Here is a 12,789-nt window from a genome sequence, read left to right on the forward strand (position 1 = left end):
ATCTTCCCCATGGAGACTGACCTTTGTAACACTGATACCGGGACCTGAAAGGCTAAATGACAGGATATTCACATGGTTTAAATGTATAACATGATTACAAGGAATTAAATAGGCGCTGCTATTTTCCATCTTGGTTTATGTTAACATAAGCGTGGACTTTATGATCTTACATTTAATCTTTGCGCTCAGTATGTAGTAGCTGAATTTACTCACTATTAGTGGACCCAGACCACTGAAATGCCATGTTTTGATTATATAATAAAGTTGAATACTGGATTCGAGGTTAATATGCAGCCATTACTTTTACCTGTAATAGGAATCTTTTCGACCGCGCTTTCTTCCTTGCTCTCATCTTCACACCCGCTTGTGACTTCTGGATGTGAACACACCATAATGAAACACATTTCAAAGTCGCAGTGATCAGACTGGTTTGTTTGCTTTTAAGCCCTACTCCCTTTAATTTCTCACTTTTGTTATCTCTTGTTTATTGATCTAAACTATCCATTACCGTTCTTAAAAGAGGCGCCTACTGTGAACTTTCCTCGCATGCGAGGCTGCCCTGCCTCTCTGTAGCTTCCAGAGAAAAGGACGAGCTAACCAAATGTCTTAAATTATTTAAGACCCAATGGGATTTAGGAAACAAACAGCCCACAGTAACTCTGCGATTTCGTCCAGCAGCCCGACAGCAGCAGCATATATCATACCGACCGCGGAAAATTAGTTTAAATCAAAGTCTCCAGGCTTATCCGTGGATAAAAGTCCCGTGAATTTAGGAGGCCTAGAGCAGTTTGTTTACATTTGCTGTGTAAAGAGCATTGCAACCTAATTGCCTGTCTCTTCCGGACTTTGATGTAAGGGATGCTCTCAGAGCAGACCGAGCAAGTTGCTGTTGCCGGTTATTACACCGGACTAATATATTACTTCCTTATCTAAAGAAATTAGCTGGGTTTTCACAAGCGCGTTCACCTTCTAAGCTCTGAAACTGCACCGCACACCCTTCTCAGCATGAACCCTTTTATTTCTGAAAATTTATTCTGCGATCTGGCTTTATAATAAAAGGCAACGCATGTATCCCACAATTTCTAAACGGTAGACAGTTTTTGAGGATGTGCACACCCAGAGATCAGTTTTGAATAAGTGCCACAAGGCTTGCTTTTCTACTCCTGCAGAAAAAACTAGTCACAATAGGCATCATGCATTTTAAGAAGTAACGAGAATGACAAACGATCCTGAGATATTTAGGAAAATTCCCCGACGTTCGTTACAAATATACATTAATTCGCCAGTCGCTATAATACAGTCCTCTGCAGACTTGGATAGAAAATACACATACAGAGATGAGGACAGTAAGTTGGAGCGCGTAGCCGGACCTTTTAACACTTGTTACCTTGTTCTCCCGCGCCGGTGAGCTGGGGAGCGTGTTTTGCCTGCCTTATTTCCCCGCCGTCGTTTGGGATCGATGGCAAGCTGTAAGATGATTCATTACTCTCAATAGATGACCTATCCCCACACTCTTCTGGAAGGGCCTCTCTCAACACCGGTAGAGCCTGCAGCATTAAAAAAATAAAAATAGCCGCAGCCCTATTATCCTTCGTCTCGAGCGTTTTCCAACATACATTTAGGCTAATGTATACTTCATGGTGTAATCTGTTTCCAGGGTGGTTTTGTTCGCTGTTAAATTACCTCTGAGTTAAATCAGCGCTAGCTCAGGAATCGCGTCCTGCCTTGAAGTAACACAAACTTTGAATTATTCTTTTAATCACTAGCTTTTCTGGAAATTCTCTGTATTCCCTGCCTCACGCATTCAGGGTAAGCAAAACAGGAGGGTGGATTAAATACGCTGCAACAGCAACAGACCGAGAAGAACTCTCTCCCTCTCAGGCACGCAGCAAGGAGGCAGGTTCACCCGCAGCGTTAGCCATAGCTGCACCTTAGCACACCACCCACGGGCCCGACGCACAGCTTGCCCAAGCCAGCCTCAGCCAAGCGCAGGTCCGATTTTAATCCGTGTTGTTCCTGCACGTTTGTAAAGTCTGCTCTCTCCTGCCTGTGCATGCAGCCCTCTGCGGCAGCGCTACTCAGACCTCCGTAGTTAAACCCATTTTTGACACAAAAAATTAAGTTGGAAGCCAGTTCCTTTATAGGGAGCTGAAGGTGCTGTAAATACGGCTGAGTTAAAAGCAGGCTTAAAGTAGAGCAAGCGCTCCTTCGGTTACCATCCACCTGCGTTAGAAGTACTGTGTGTGGCTTTACAGCGCTCTGAGAGCAGGAGAAGTCATCCTTCCTGGCATTTATTATCTCACAAAGAACAGCAAAGGCTTTCTGGGCATCCTTCCTATCTCTTCTTTACTCGTGGCGTGTTCCTTGTGGTTTTATTTTGTAACACAAAATACGGGCTTGAGTCTAAGATCTACTAGATTTTCTGCTCTAATTATCTAATTGTGTAATAAAACAATAAGCCTTCAGCGATGAAGACCAACATCTCCAAGAATTCTAGGTTTTGTAACTTATTTTATATGTACTGACCTCAAGCCAAAACATTTTGGACTCAGGAGAAATTTTATTCTGCTGCATCTGCCCCCTCCTCATTAATCTGTATTTATTCAGGAGCCCAGAATGGCAACTTTTCAGTCTTAAACAAACAGCTTGCTGAAGTTTTTTCTATTAAACTTACATATGGGAAGTCTTCATACAAAACCAATGCGAGCAATGCGATGCTACTTCATCCAAAAACCAGTGATTTTAAGTCTCATTTTCTTAACGTAAAGAATGCCTTAAATTACAGGCAGGATTGGGAAATCTTTGCTGTTGAAAGAAATTAATTCCCACACAGCAGTTCATCTCAGTGTCATTTCTCACACCAGGAGTACTTCGTTTACCTATTTGCAGTATCATTTAACATCCAAATAGGCACGCACCACCACCAAATACAAGCAATCAACGTAAACTCGACCATCGTTAATTAATCCAGGCAGAAGGAAGGTTCCCACCAGGAGAACCAAAGCTCAGCGTTCAGAGTCACAGGCACCAAGGCGACAGTAAGACGTAAGAGAATAGAAGACAGACATAATCTGGCGATAAGCGAGGAGAAGACAGGCAGGCGGACAGACAGACTCCGTGGACCACTGGCATGGGCGCGATGCTGAGGACACTGGAGGAGAACCTCCATGGACCACAAGCGCTGATGGGGATGGACAGAGGGCTGTCTGCAGGGTGAGGAGCTCAAGCCCCCTCCTGCACCTTCACCCTGCTGCCTGGCTCTACAGTACCACCCTCCAAAGGGGTTCCTGGCAGGTCTTTAAGCCCACAGAGAAAGAAGTCATCAGCATGGCCCAAAAAACCAAACTCTGGAGTCGTAAATGTTTAAGATCCTTAGGTGCAGATCGCTCGTGAGTTCACTGCTGCATTATATACATCGTTGTGGTAAAGCAACTAGTCCTGTACATGCATGTTGTGTAATTTATATTGATTCTGTTCTGTGCAACCTCCTCGGAAATAAGGTGTTTCAGAGTAGAGGACGCATCCTGGCATTATATTTAATTGACTGGATCCACTTAACAGGTTATATAAGTGTTAAATGTATATGTGTGGGCCACAGTAACACGTAGCAATAATCATTGCATATATTCACCCATAAAGCTTGTGTTATTGAGCTTTGACTTTGTAAAAGATTTTACATGCAATTATAAATTTATGAACGGTGTTTGTTTATCTGTCACCAGCACAACGATATGCTCCTTGCTCATCTCTTCTACTTGACTGAATGCTTTCAGGACAGAATACAAATTACGTTTTCTGAACATGGATAAGAAGTTACCCCAGCCATAACTCAAAGCGTACAACTGACTAAAATATTACATCTTCATTGTTTCGAATGCTGTTAAAACTAGACTATAGCAAAACAGTTCAAACTGCTTTTTAATTTCGCATTATCAGAAATGGGAGCCCTGCCCTCCCCGCACGGCTGGCTGCTCTGGGTTTGTGACAAGAGAGGTCAGGGCACCTGCAGGTCTACCGAATGCCAACTTTTTTTTTTTTTTGGAAAGAGTTAGTTTATAACCTTTTGCGTTAACGTTTAAAGAAAATGAGCATGCTACTATTTGTAAAATGCTCTGCATATTCAGTGTACCAAACATAACTCTGTTTAAAAAAAAAATACATCATTCATGATAAAAAGCTACTAAGCCACAGAGAAAGACAGATGATATAAGCCTTGTGATAAATTTGCACCTCAGCAAGTGTGTGAGCTTGTTTAAATAAATAACTAGTTTGAAGGGTGGAAAACAGACAATCTCCTGGAGACCTCAGAGAGACTGTTTTCTTCGGGGGATGAAGTGCGCTATGGGTTTGCCCTGAAACAGCCAAAGAACTCGTATTCTCTCCTCACCCATTTCCTAACCATCTCCAAGGCTGATTAATGAACACAGATTGCTCGTTGTTCCCCTTAAAGCCCACACATTGGATCGCGTTAGCGGCACAGGGCCCATCTCATCTTAACGGTGCAAATTAATCTCTAGGCATCATTAATTTAGATATTATTAGATACAAGTGCCAACCTGGCTGTCCTGCGCCTTCTTGCTGGAAACCAGCAGCCTTTCAAACATCTCCGCCACTTCTTCCGTGAGCTGAACCTGGTGCTTTTTCAAGAACAAGGCGTGGTTGCTCAAACAAGTCTGTAGCATGTCCACGTCCCACTGCTGGTCTGGCCTGGGAGAGAAACACAAGTGCCATTAGTGGGACACCCCACGTACGCGACACTCACAGGTGCCGTGCTACTCACTTCTCTGGACAAGTGGGTCAACGTGCACTGGGAAAAGCCACCACACGTTTTGTCCTTAGTCCCCACTTTTTCTTTTAAAAATGTCCAAAGTGGAACACGTAAGTCATGAGTGAGTTCTGCAAATATGGGGAGGATGGGCAAGGGTGATCATCACCATGTCCGTCCCCTGGCTCCATCCTGAGAGTCAGGGTCAGGAGGTGTAAAACCTTTCTGCAGCCCCTAGTCTCAGCCTTGGACAGACCTCACTCACTCCATCAGGCACTCTGCCGGGCACCCACTTCCCCAGGCTTGTCTTTTTTTTTTCCCCAGAATTTTTTATTATTTTTGAGCAGAAGGTGCCTTTTCCTTTAAAGCAGAAAATATAAATACTGCAATCTTGTTTGCCAAAGATGTTTGTTTTTCCAGTTGCTCCGATGAAGTTTCACAAACAGAGGAGTGAATTCCAATTAACTCAACAAGTGTTTGTCCCTAAGAAACCATTCAGGAAATACAACAACATATTAGTGCTCGCAGGCACATCAGCCTCGAAAGGAGAACCAGGTATAGTCAAATAGACCATTCTTCAGCGCTCACAAGTGCCCCGGTCCTGCTAACACTTGAGCATCGCTGAGCCTGTAACAGGGAGGAAGGTCTAGACAGATGCTAAGAAAGAAAGGAAATTGTTTTCATTACTGTATTAAAGAGATCTAAAAAAATAGTAATAAAAAAAATCAATTCTCACTCGTCCTTGTGCCATACGCATAGGGGAGAGAAAAAAACATTTTGAGTAATGGCAGTTTCTTGTTTTTAAAGGCTGTATGCATCTTCTGCTTCACAGAAAAATAATTTGCTTCTCAAAATTACATTCCCCATCCTTAAATGCCCGAGACTCATGTTGAAGATCACAGAAATTACTGGCTAAGAGGTCTCTGAAGTTAATACGTTTCCTTCCCTGCCGAAGCAGGCTGGGGTGGGAGATGCTGCGGACTGGCAAGATGGGGGGACCCAGCCCAAGCGCTGCCCGGCAGAATAAGATTCACCATCAGAGAATGAATAGGAAAATAAATGAATTTGCTTAATGTTCTCATTTCGAGTCACACGGCTGCTGCCAAGGTGCGTAAAGATCAGCACTCAGATGTCTCTATTTTCCAGCGCAATGGAGCTCTGGCCCCAGGTCTGCTTTCTCTGCACCAGAGAGGCAGAGCAGACTTGAGGAGGGAAGAAAAGAACGTTAATCATACACAAGTTTTGTGTCTGCAATACCTGGTTTGCTTTTCATCCACCGCTCTACCTTTAGCATCGAGTGTTTTCTCAGGTAGGAGGCATCCATTCAGCACGCTCTGTAACAAAGCCCGAAGCTGATGAAGGACGACTGCTTCGCATGCTTCAAGGTCGTCTTCTTTCAGACTGCCGGCCCGATTACAAAAGCTACATAATAAAGCAGGTATTACATGCAATGTTTATTTAAAGCCCAGATAGCCAGCATCGGTTTGGAGGCAGAATCTGTAACACTCCTCCTGGCTAAGAGGATAACTGGTGGGACAGCCAAGAGGGACAAATATCCCTGATGTTCTGTGCGAAAGGTGCAGAGCAGGACAGGGAGGTCAAACCCAGCGCTCTGAAAACGCCAGGTTTAATCTCACACCTTTGCTTTGTGACAGGAGAGAGGAACCTGCGCACGTCTGCTCAGTGAAATCACTTAGCCGTGCCGTGGCTAAAGCAGTTCTGTTGCAGGAACCCATCTCCAACAGTGGGCTAGAGGGGCCAGGTCGGTTTGGCAACCCTTCCTCTTAACTCCCTAGAAATCCTCTAACCATCAAGTGCTTAGAGAACCCTAGTTTACGGAGGCTGACACATAATTTTAAATAAAATTACAAAGCCATTGCCAGTTCTTGTAATTAACAGCCCATGCTGCAGAGGGACGGTGAGGGCCCTCTGACCCCGGGTTTGTTAACACATGGGGTTTGGTGATTCTATTTGCTCTTTTACCTCAAAGAAGAGGTGATTTTTCTGGTTATTATTTTCTACCTCGGTAAATCACATGAGCATTACCAGCTAAGGGGATGCTCTCATTCTTGGAAATAAGTATTTACTTCACCTAAGGGATCTGTGGAGCAAGGCTGCAAAAAGTGCTGCGTTTAGGAAAGAGTATTTGTTGGAGTAATTTGCGTATGCGCTTCTAAAGTGCCATATTTCAGCTCTCTGATGACATTAAAACAGTGGAAAGGGAGGGAGGCCTCTTAGCAACTGGCAACGTTTGTTTGCAGGAGCCTGCTTGTTCTTTGCGCTGGCCATTTGTCACCGCAAGAGCGAGGACCCCGGCTCAAATCTCAACAGGCTCCTGCAAAGCTGCTCGGTAACAGCCTCTCGCCGTTGCTCACCTGAATTCAATTAGAAGCATGTAAGCAATCAACAACAGAATTATTACAAGCCTTACACTGGATGCACGGCAGCAAGGAAGCGAGAAGACAGGGGAGGGGGTTAAGGCGCAGGCAGCACTGCTCTGCTCCGAGAGGGGAGGCGGCCGGCAGGGAAGCAGCATTAACCTGAGCAGCTCCGCCGTGCCCATCGTCCCCGTGTGCTCGCCCTGGTACGGCGCCCGCTGCCAGGGGCTCCTCCTCACCACCCTCTCTTCTATCAACTGCAGCGCACGGGAGAGTCCCGCCAGCGTCCCGCCGTGCCTGCGGACAGACAGCGAACAGGGTGTGAAGCAACTCAAGTTGTGACAGTATTTTAAATGCATTCCCATCACACCAGCTGGAAAAATAAACACCCTCGGTTTAGCTTTTCAAAGCAAACAGCAGCAAAAACCACATTGCTTGAGCTCTGTAGCAAGAAAAAAAGCCCAACAAAACAACACACATGAGCAAACAAACCATCCAAAAATCAGCCGGGGCCTAAGACGCTGCATTGAAATTACCCCTGCGCCGAGTAGTTTAATTCCTTCACCTCCACAATCGAAATAAATCTGGTGACCACCTACAGGTACGGGGACATAACTGGGACCTCAGAGGGGTTTTGATGAAGCTGCACCTCTATAATGATGCAAATTAGGACTTAAACATTGAAACAATACAGCAGGCTAATCCTCGAACAGAGGTGTAAATAGCTATTCAGGTCCAGGCCGGCTGCCGGCTTTGTTGGGGACTTTCCAGGCCAGGTCTGCACCAGCAATGCCCCAGCTGGGCCTGCACCCGCAGACCCCCACAGGCAACATAAAGATTATTCCCCCCGTACGTAGAGGCTGGCATATTTATACAGTTAACCTTGGTTCAAGCTCCCTCGAGTGAAAAGCCCTGTGCATGAAAACTTGCATCGCATTAAGCTGTACCGAAAGTTGTGTTTTCCACTGGACTGTTGGGCAACAGTGAACAATTAAGTGGGAGCTGCCGTGCATTTAGTCGAGTTTCCTAGACATTTAATAAGCAAAACAATACCAGGGAGATCACATATGCAGTTAAACAGTGCTTTTTCTTTTCCCCCAGTCTTACAAACCCTGTATTTTAGCAGCCGGCTCGTTTCCCATTGTTTTCCTCCCGCTGGGTGGTCCTTCCAGGGTGCCACTCGAGAGGGATACAATAATAAAAAGGGAAGGGGAAGGAAGGGACACCAACATAAAGAAAAACAAAATGTATGACAATCTGCAGCAGGCTACGGATCAGAGGTCAGCAAACAAGAGGTCCTTCTCTTTTACAGGTTGCTTCCTGGAAACAGTCTGATTAAGCTGACAGCTTGAATTATGTGTTACATTTTGTAATGCACAATCCATCTGTGCTAAGTCCTCTTCAATGCAGCTGAAGCAGCACAGGCATAAGCTCTGCCTTTTTCCACCCCCTCAGCACAGGCCTTAAAATAGTCATCATCTTTCTCTGCGCTAATTCTCAGAGACCCGCTCCCCCCCGCCACTCCCCGGGTTTAAGCCCTTGAAGAAAAGGCCGGGTGCTGCAAGGAATGGTAAGAGGATACGGAGCCTTCCACCTCCGGTTCAGCAGCTCAGACCGGCAACAAGCGGCCGAGGGCCAGAGCCATCGGGTGGGGAATCGGGTGCCTTTTCGGCGCTACTCGAACAAGGCAGGCGAGCCCCCCGCTCACCAGCGGGCTCCTGGGTGGCAAAACCTGACCGGAAAAATGCACGGGTAGGGCTCTCGCATGGGTCTGAGCTGGCGGGACGAGTCTGAAGAGGTGCGCGTACAGCCTCTGATCAACGCACCTGCTTCGCAGTGCTTGGAAACACAAAAAATCATGGCTTTTACCAAAAATCATGGGGTTTTTAATAGCTAAGGTAGCAAAATTGCAGCACCCTACTGTGAACTGCAACCAAGGCACATACCTTCTGCTAAATAACCGTTCATAACGGTATCACCTTTAGTCTGTTAACAACGATGTTATGACAACCATTCTTCTAGCTGGAGAAGGCAGTCTGAAACTCACCCAGAGGTAAAATACAACCGACAAACACTGCAGGGGAAAAAAACCCAAAACTTTTTTTTTAAAAAGAGAATGGTACCTCTGCAGCAAGGTAGGAAAAGTATCTTCTCTAAAAACGTAAACTTGTGACTTCCTGACAGGCAACAAGAAGTTTGTTTCACATCTCGAGTTAAGCTGTGGCCTCTGCACACGAGAGCGCCTTTCAACTCTGATTTCAAATAATACACCAAAAGCGGACGAACGGCCCAAAGACAACAGCTGAGGGAACGGCTCTTCGTTCGGATGCCGCAGCAGCAACACCGCTGCATTGGGAAAGTCCAAGCTACAGACATGTCAATTTAAGAGAACAAGTATGCATAGTTTTGCATAATTTCAGCGTATTTCTTCAGCCAGCATAGGAATTTCATAAAGAGAGAAACACATGGACTGAAGGGACATCACAAGACCTGTGATATTATTCATTTTGTGAGTCTGTGACATGATACATTCAGACCAAAAAAAAATTGCATTCTCATAGTTTGTATAACTTATATAATTTAAATTTGTGTACTAATAACTTGGAAACTTTCCCCAAGATTTTTAGGTCATGAATTATTTTGCAAGACTCGAGCATGCACGCTGAATTTCACGTGCATGGGCAAGACTGACTTGGAACATCCCCTTGGTTATAAGCGCAACAAGGGAAAGGCTGCTGAGCCCGCCACAAGCTCTCCCATGCCTGCCATTTTTGAAATTCTATCTGCATTTTAGTTTTCAGGTAAAACAAATTCAAATTTGTATCTTTCCTGCAGAAACAGCTAACAGTTGAGATCCCACTTCCACGGCCTTGAGAAACAGCGGTATTCAGCTTGGCATAATGCAAGAGGAAGCCTCTGCATTCTGGTTTCAGTCGTGCCCCAGAGATAATGCAAGCAGTGAAACCTTTCGTATAATTTAGCTGGGCTTCAAGAGCATTGCACAATATTTTCATCAGTTTACGAACAGCGAGGCATCACTAGCGTCGACAGGGAGAGAACAAAAGGTTAAATTACCATCGCTCAGCTCTGACTTCTCTAGCAAAGGCAGGCACTCTGTGCAACTTCCCTACAAAGTGTTATGATTAACAGGTGTTATACAAAAGAAAAACTGGGTAAAAGCTATTTAGATGTAAATTAGATGATGTTTCCATAGCAAGCAACAGTCTGATGCAAATGTGAAATGATAAAGTTACAGAAGTGTATATTGATGGCCACTAGTTTCTGCTCAACTGTCATCTATTAAAATACAAACTAATATTGAAATCAGTACCCAAGACAACATGACCACAAATGTAGGAAGAATAGATGCATTAAGCAGATTAAAAAGCTGCAAACAGCTGAAAAGGAAAGACCCAACCGACAAATGCGTACTCCCTGTTCTCCAGGGGTAAAAACGCTGCTTTCTTTCGTACATGGGCTCTCCCCAATGCACAGTCACCACCTTGTACGTAGGTAACTACTCCAGCTAGGAGCTTTTTGCACACACATAGCGCCTGCACAAGGTAAGGAGACTCAAGGGGAGCAGCACCCGCTGCAATACAGCACGTGCCCGCAGAAAAGGCTTTCTTCAATATTTCTGTTGTGACTGGGGGCAGGAAAACGCTGGTGAGGAGGGAGGAGGGTGTTGAGGATGCAGGGGACAAGGGAACAGAAGTGTGCTGCTAAGGGAGAGCAGGCAGGAGAGAGGCAGCAGTCAAAGGCACAAAACCGTGGGGTCAGGCAGCGGTAGACGGCCAAGGTGAAGGGGGATGTGGACATGAAGTGCTGCAGAGGGAAGTGGCAGCAAACGGCCTTTCAGAAGTAAGAGACAGGAGATGAAGGCAGGAGGGCTGCTCCTGCAGCAGCAAGGCACCACAAGGTGGGGACCCGGGAAGGGATGACAGCAGTTGGCAGGGGGCTGTTCGAACACAGCAAGGGAGCAAAGCCAGCCCTCCCACGCGACCTGGGCAAACCCTGTGGCCCATCTCCTAGCGGGTATTGTCCGTCCAGATGGGGAGGTGCCTCCCTGTCCTACCAGGGTGTCGCAAGGCCAAAAATCCAGCTGTGATCGCTATTACAGCTGATACGCTGGAATTGCAGGTGTTATTGGCACTAAAACCCTACCACTTTCACACAGTAGCAGAGGACAAGCCGTGCATTTGTGTCACGCTTTCCTCATTCCTTCTCTTGTTCTCTCTCAGCTATTTCCAAACAAGATGCTCAAGAAATTTAGCCAACTGGAAATTTTAATCCACACAAAATATGCCATTTAGTAAATGATAAGTACTATTATATAAACTTGTTGAAAGAAGATTTGTGTAGATTTACAGAACATCTATTGCATTTTAACAACAAACGTACTTAACTTGTCTACGCCTGACCTGAACAAGTTACCTGAAGCCATTTAACCACTGGCACCGAGGCAGGCAGATAATAAATAAATAGGTAAGAAGTTTGCCCACCTGCACGCGAGCTTTAGTGCCCGGTATCTGCCAAGCTGTGAAACCAGCCGCCAGGGCACACGGTAACAAATGAGTACAGGCAGAGAGAAAACACACAAGGACTTACCTGTCTAGCGCTGAGCTGACCGAGGGCTCCTCCTGCACCGCGGGAGGGTTCAATGGTTGCAGTGGGGAGTCCTCTGCAGTGGCAGCATCCCTGCCCCGCTCCCAGCTGGTCGCTGGCGAGGCCGTACCCTGCAGCACACCGGGAGCACTCAGCATCACCTCCTCGGCGCTCACAGGCATGGAGAGCTCAACGCTGCTCTCCCAGCTCGCCTCCTTACGAGTGCACCAGTTACTTGGGCGAGGCTTTGGTTCTGAAAAAAGTAATAATAAAAAATTATTCCCAAACATCGTAGCATAGGGAATTAAACTAAGATTACCTAGGCTGTTTGTTCATCTCTCACTTCACACGTGTGAACAAGCACCCCTTTGCTCTTCCTTCACTTCGGGTTTCCCTGCCCACGGCCCTGTGTCCTTCCGCGCTCCTCTCGCAAGGGGGAGTCTGGGGAGGCTCCAGCCTCCACGCTCAGGCCTTTTGGGTTCGCAGCTCCCGGCGGGCAGGAGGCAAACCTGGCACTCCTCAAAAACCATCACCAGCATGAAGATCAGCTGCTTCGCTAAATCGTCTCTGGAGGACCGATGAAACAGATAAGCTGGAAAAAGCTTTTCTTAAGGGGAAAAAAGTGCACAGTTTTAAACCTTGCAGAAGAAATACATGCCTGGAGGCTTTTAAACTCTGCATGTTAATTGCTTTCTCTAAAAAAGGAGAGTACAGGACTGAATCACGCTTCTAAGACAACAGATACATGCTACTTATCTTTTTATAGAATGCCAAAAGTTAATGGATCAGCTAGTGCTGTAACAAATTAGTACTGCTACAGAAATTCTCAGCTTTCCATAAAATTCACCATGGGTTTAAATTAACCAGCATTCACACACCTGCTGACACTACAGCACCCAGCATTTCTGCTTGTCTTGGTCATGGAGTTTCACTGGAGCTGAGTCACTTACGGTTTATGCCAAACAGTAGCTGGTGCCAGGACGGGCTCTCAGCCTTGTTCCCAAATTTGTGAAGCAAGTATATGCAACAGAAATGTGTCTC

General features: G+C 45.9%; 1 protein-coding gene across 6 annotated transcripts in view; it reads right to left on the reverse strand.

Annotated features, from left to right (window-relative positions):
- KIZ (kizuna centrosomal protein) overlaps positions 1-12,789 on the reverse strand; it is a 57,031-nt gene that overhangs the window by 17,335 nt on the left and 26,907 nt on the right. For 4 of the 6 annotated variants that reach the window (XM_054819381.1, XM_054819378.1, XM_054819382.1 and 1 more), the window contains 6 exons: positions 11,752-12,001; positions 7,306-7,440; positions 6,023-6,187; positions 4,557-4,707; positions 1,388-1,547; positions 308-373 (listed from right to left, as the gene is read on the reverse strand). In XM_054819381.1, the coding sequence (XP_054675356.1) occupies positions 308-373; positions 1,388-1,547; positions 4,557-4,707; positions 6,023-6,187; positions 7,306-7,440; positions 11,752-12,001 (927 nt within the window). The remainder of the gene's footprint in view (positions 1-307; positions 374-1,387; positions 1,548-4,556; positions 4,708-6,022; positions 6,188-7,305; positions 7,441-11,751; positions 12,002-12,789) is intronic. The other 2 variants (XM_054819379.1, XM_054819384.1) reach the window with 2 other exon arrangements.

This window comes from Grus americana, chromosome 3 (genome assembly GCF_028858705.1).
Source record: "Grus americana isolate bGruAme1 chromosome 3, bGruAme1.mat, whole genome shotgun sequence".
NCBI classification, from domain to species: domain Eukaryota; kingdom Metazoa; phylum Chordata; class Aves; order Gruiformes; family Gruidae; genus Grus; species Grus americana.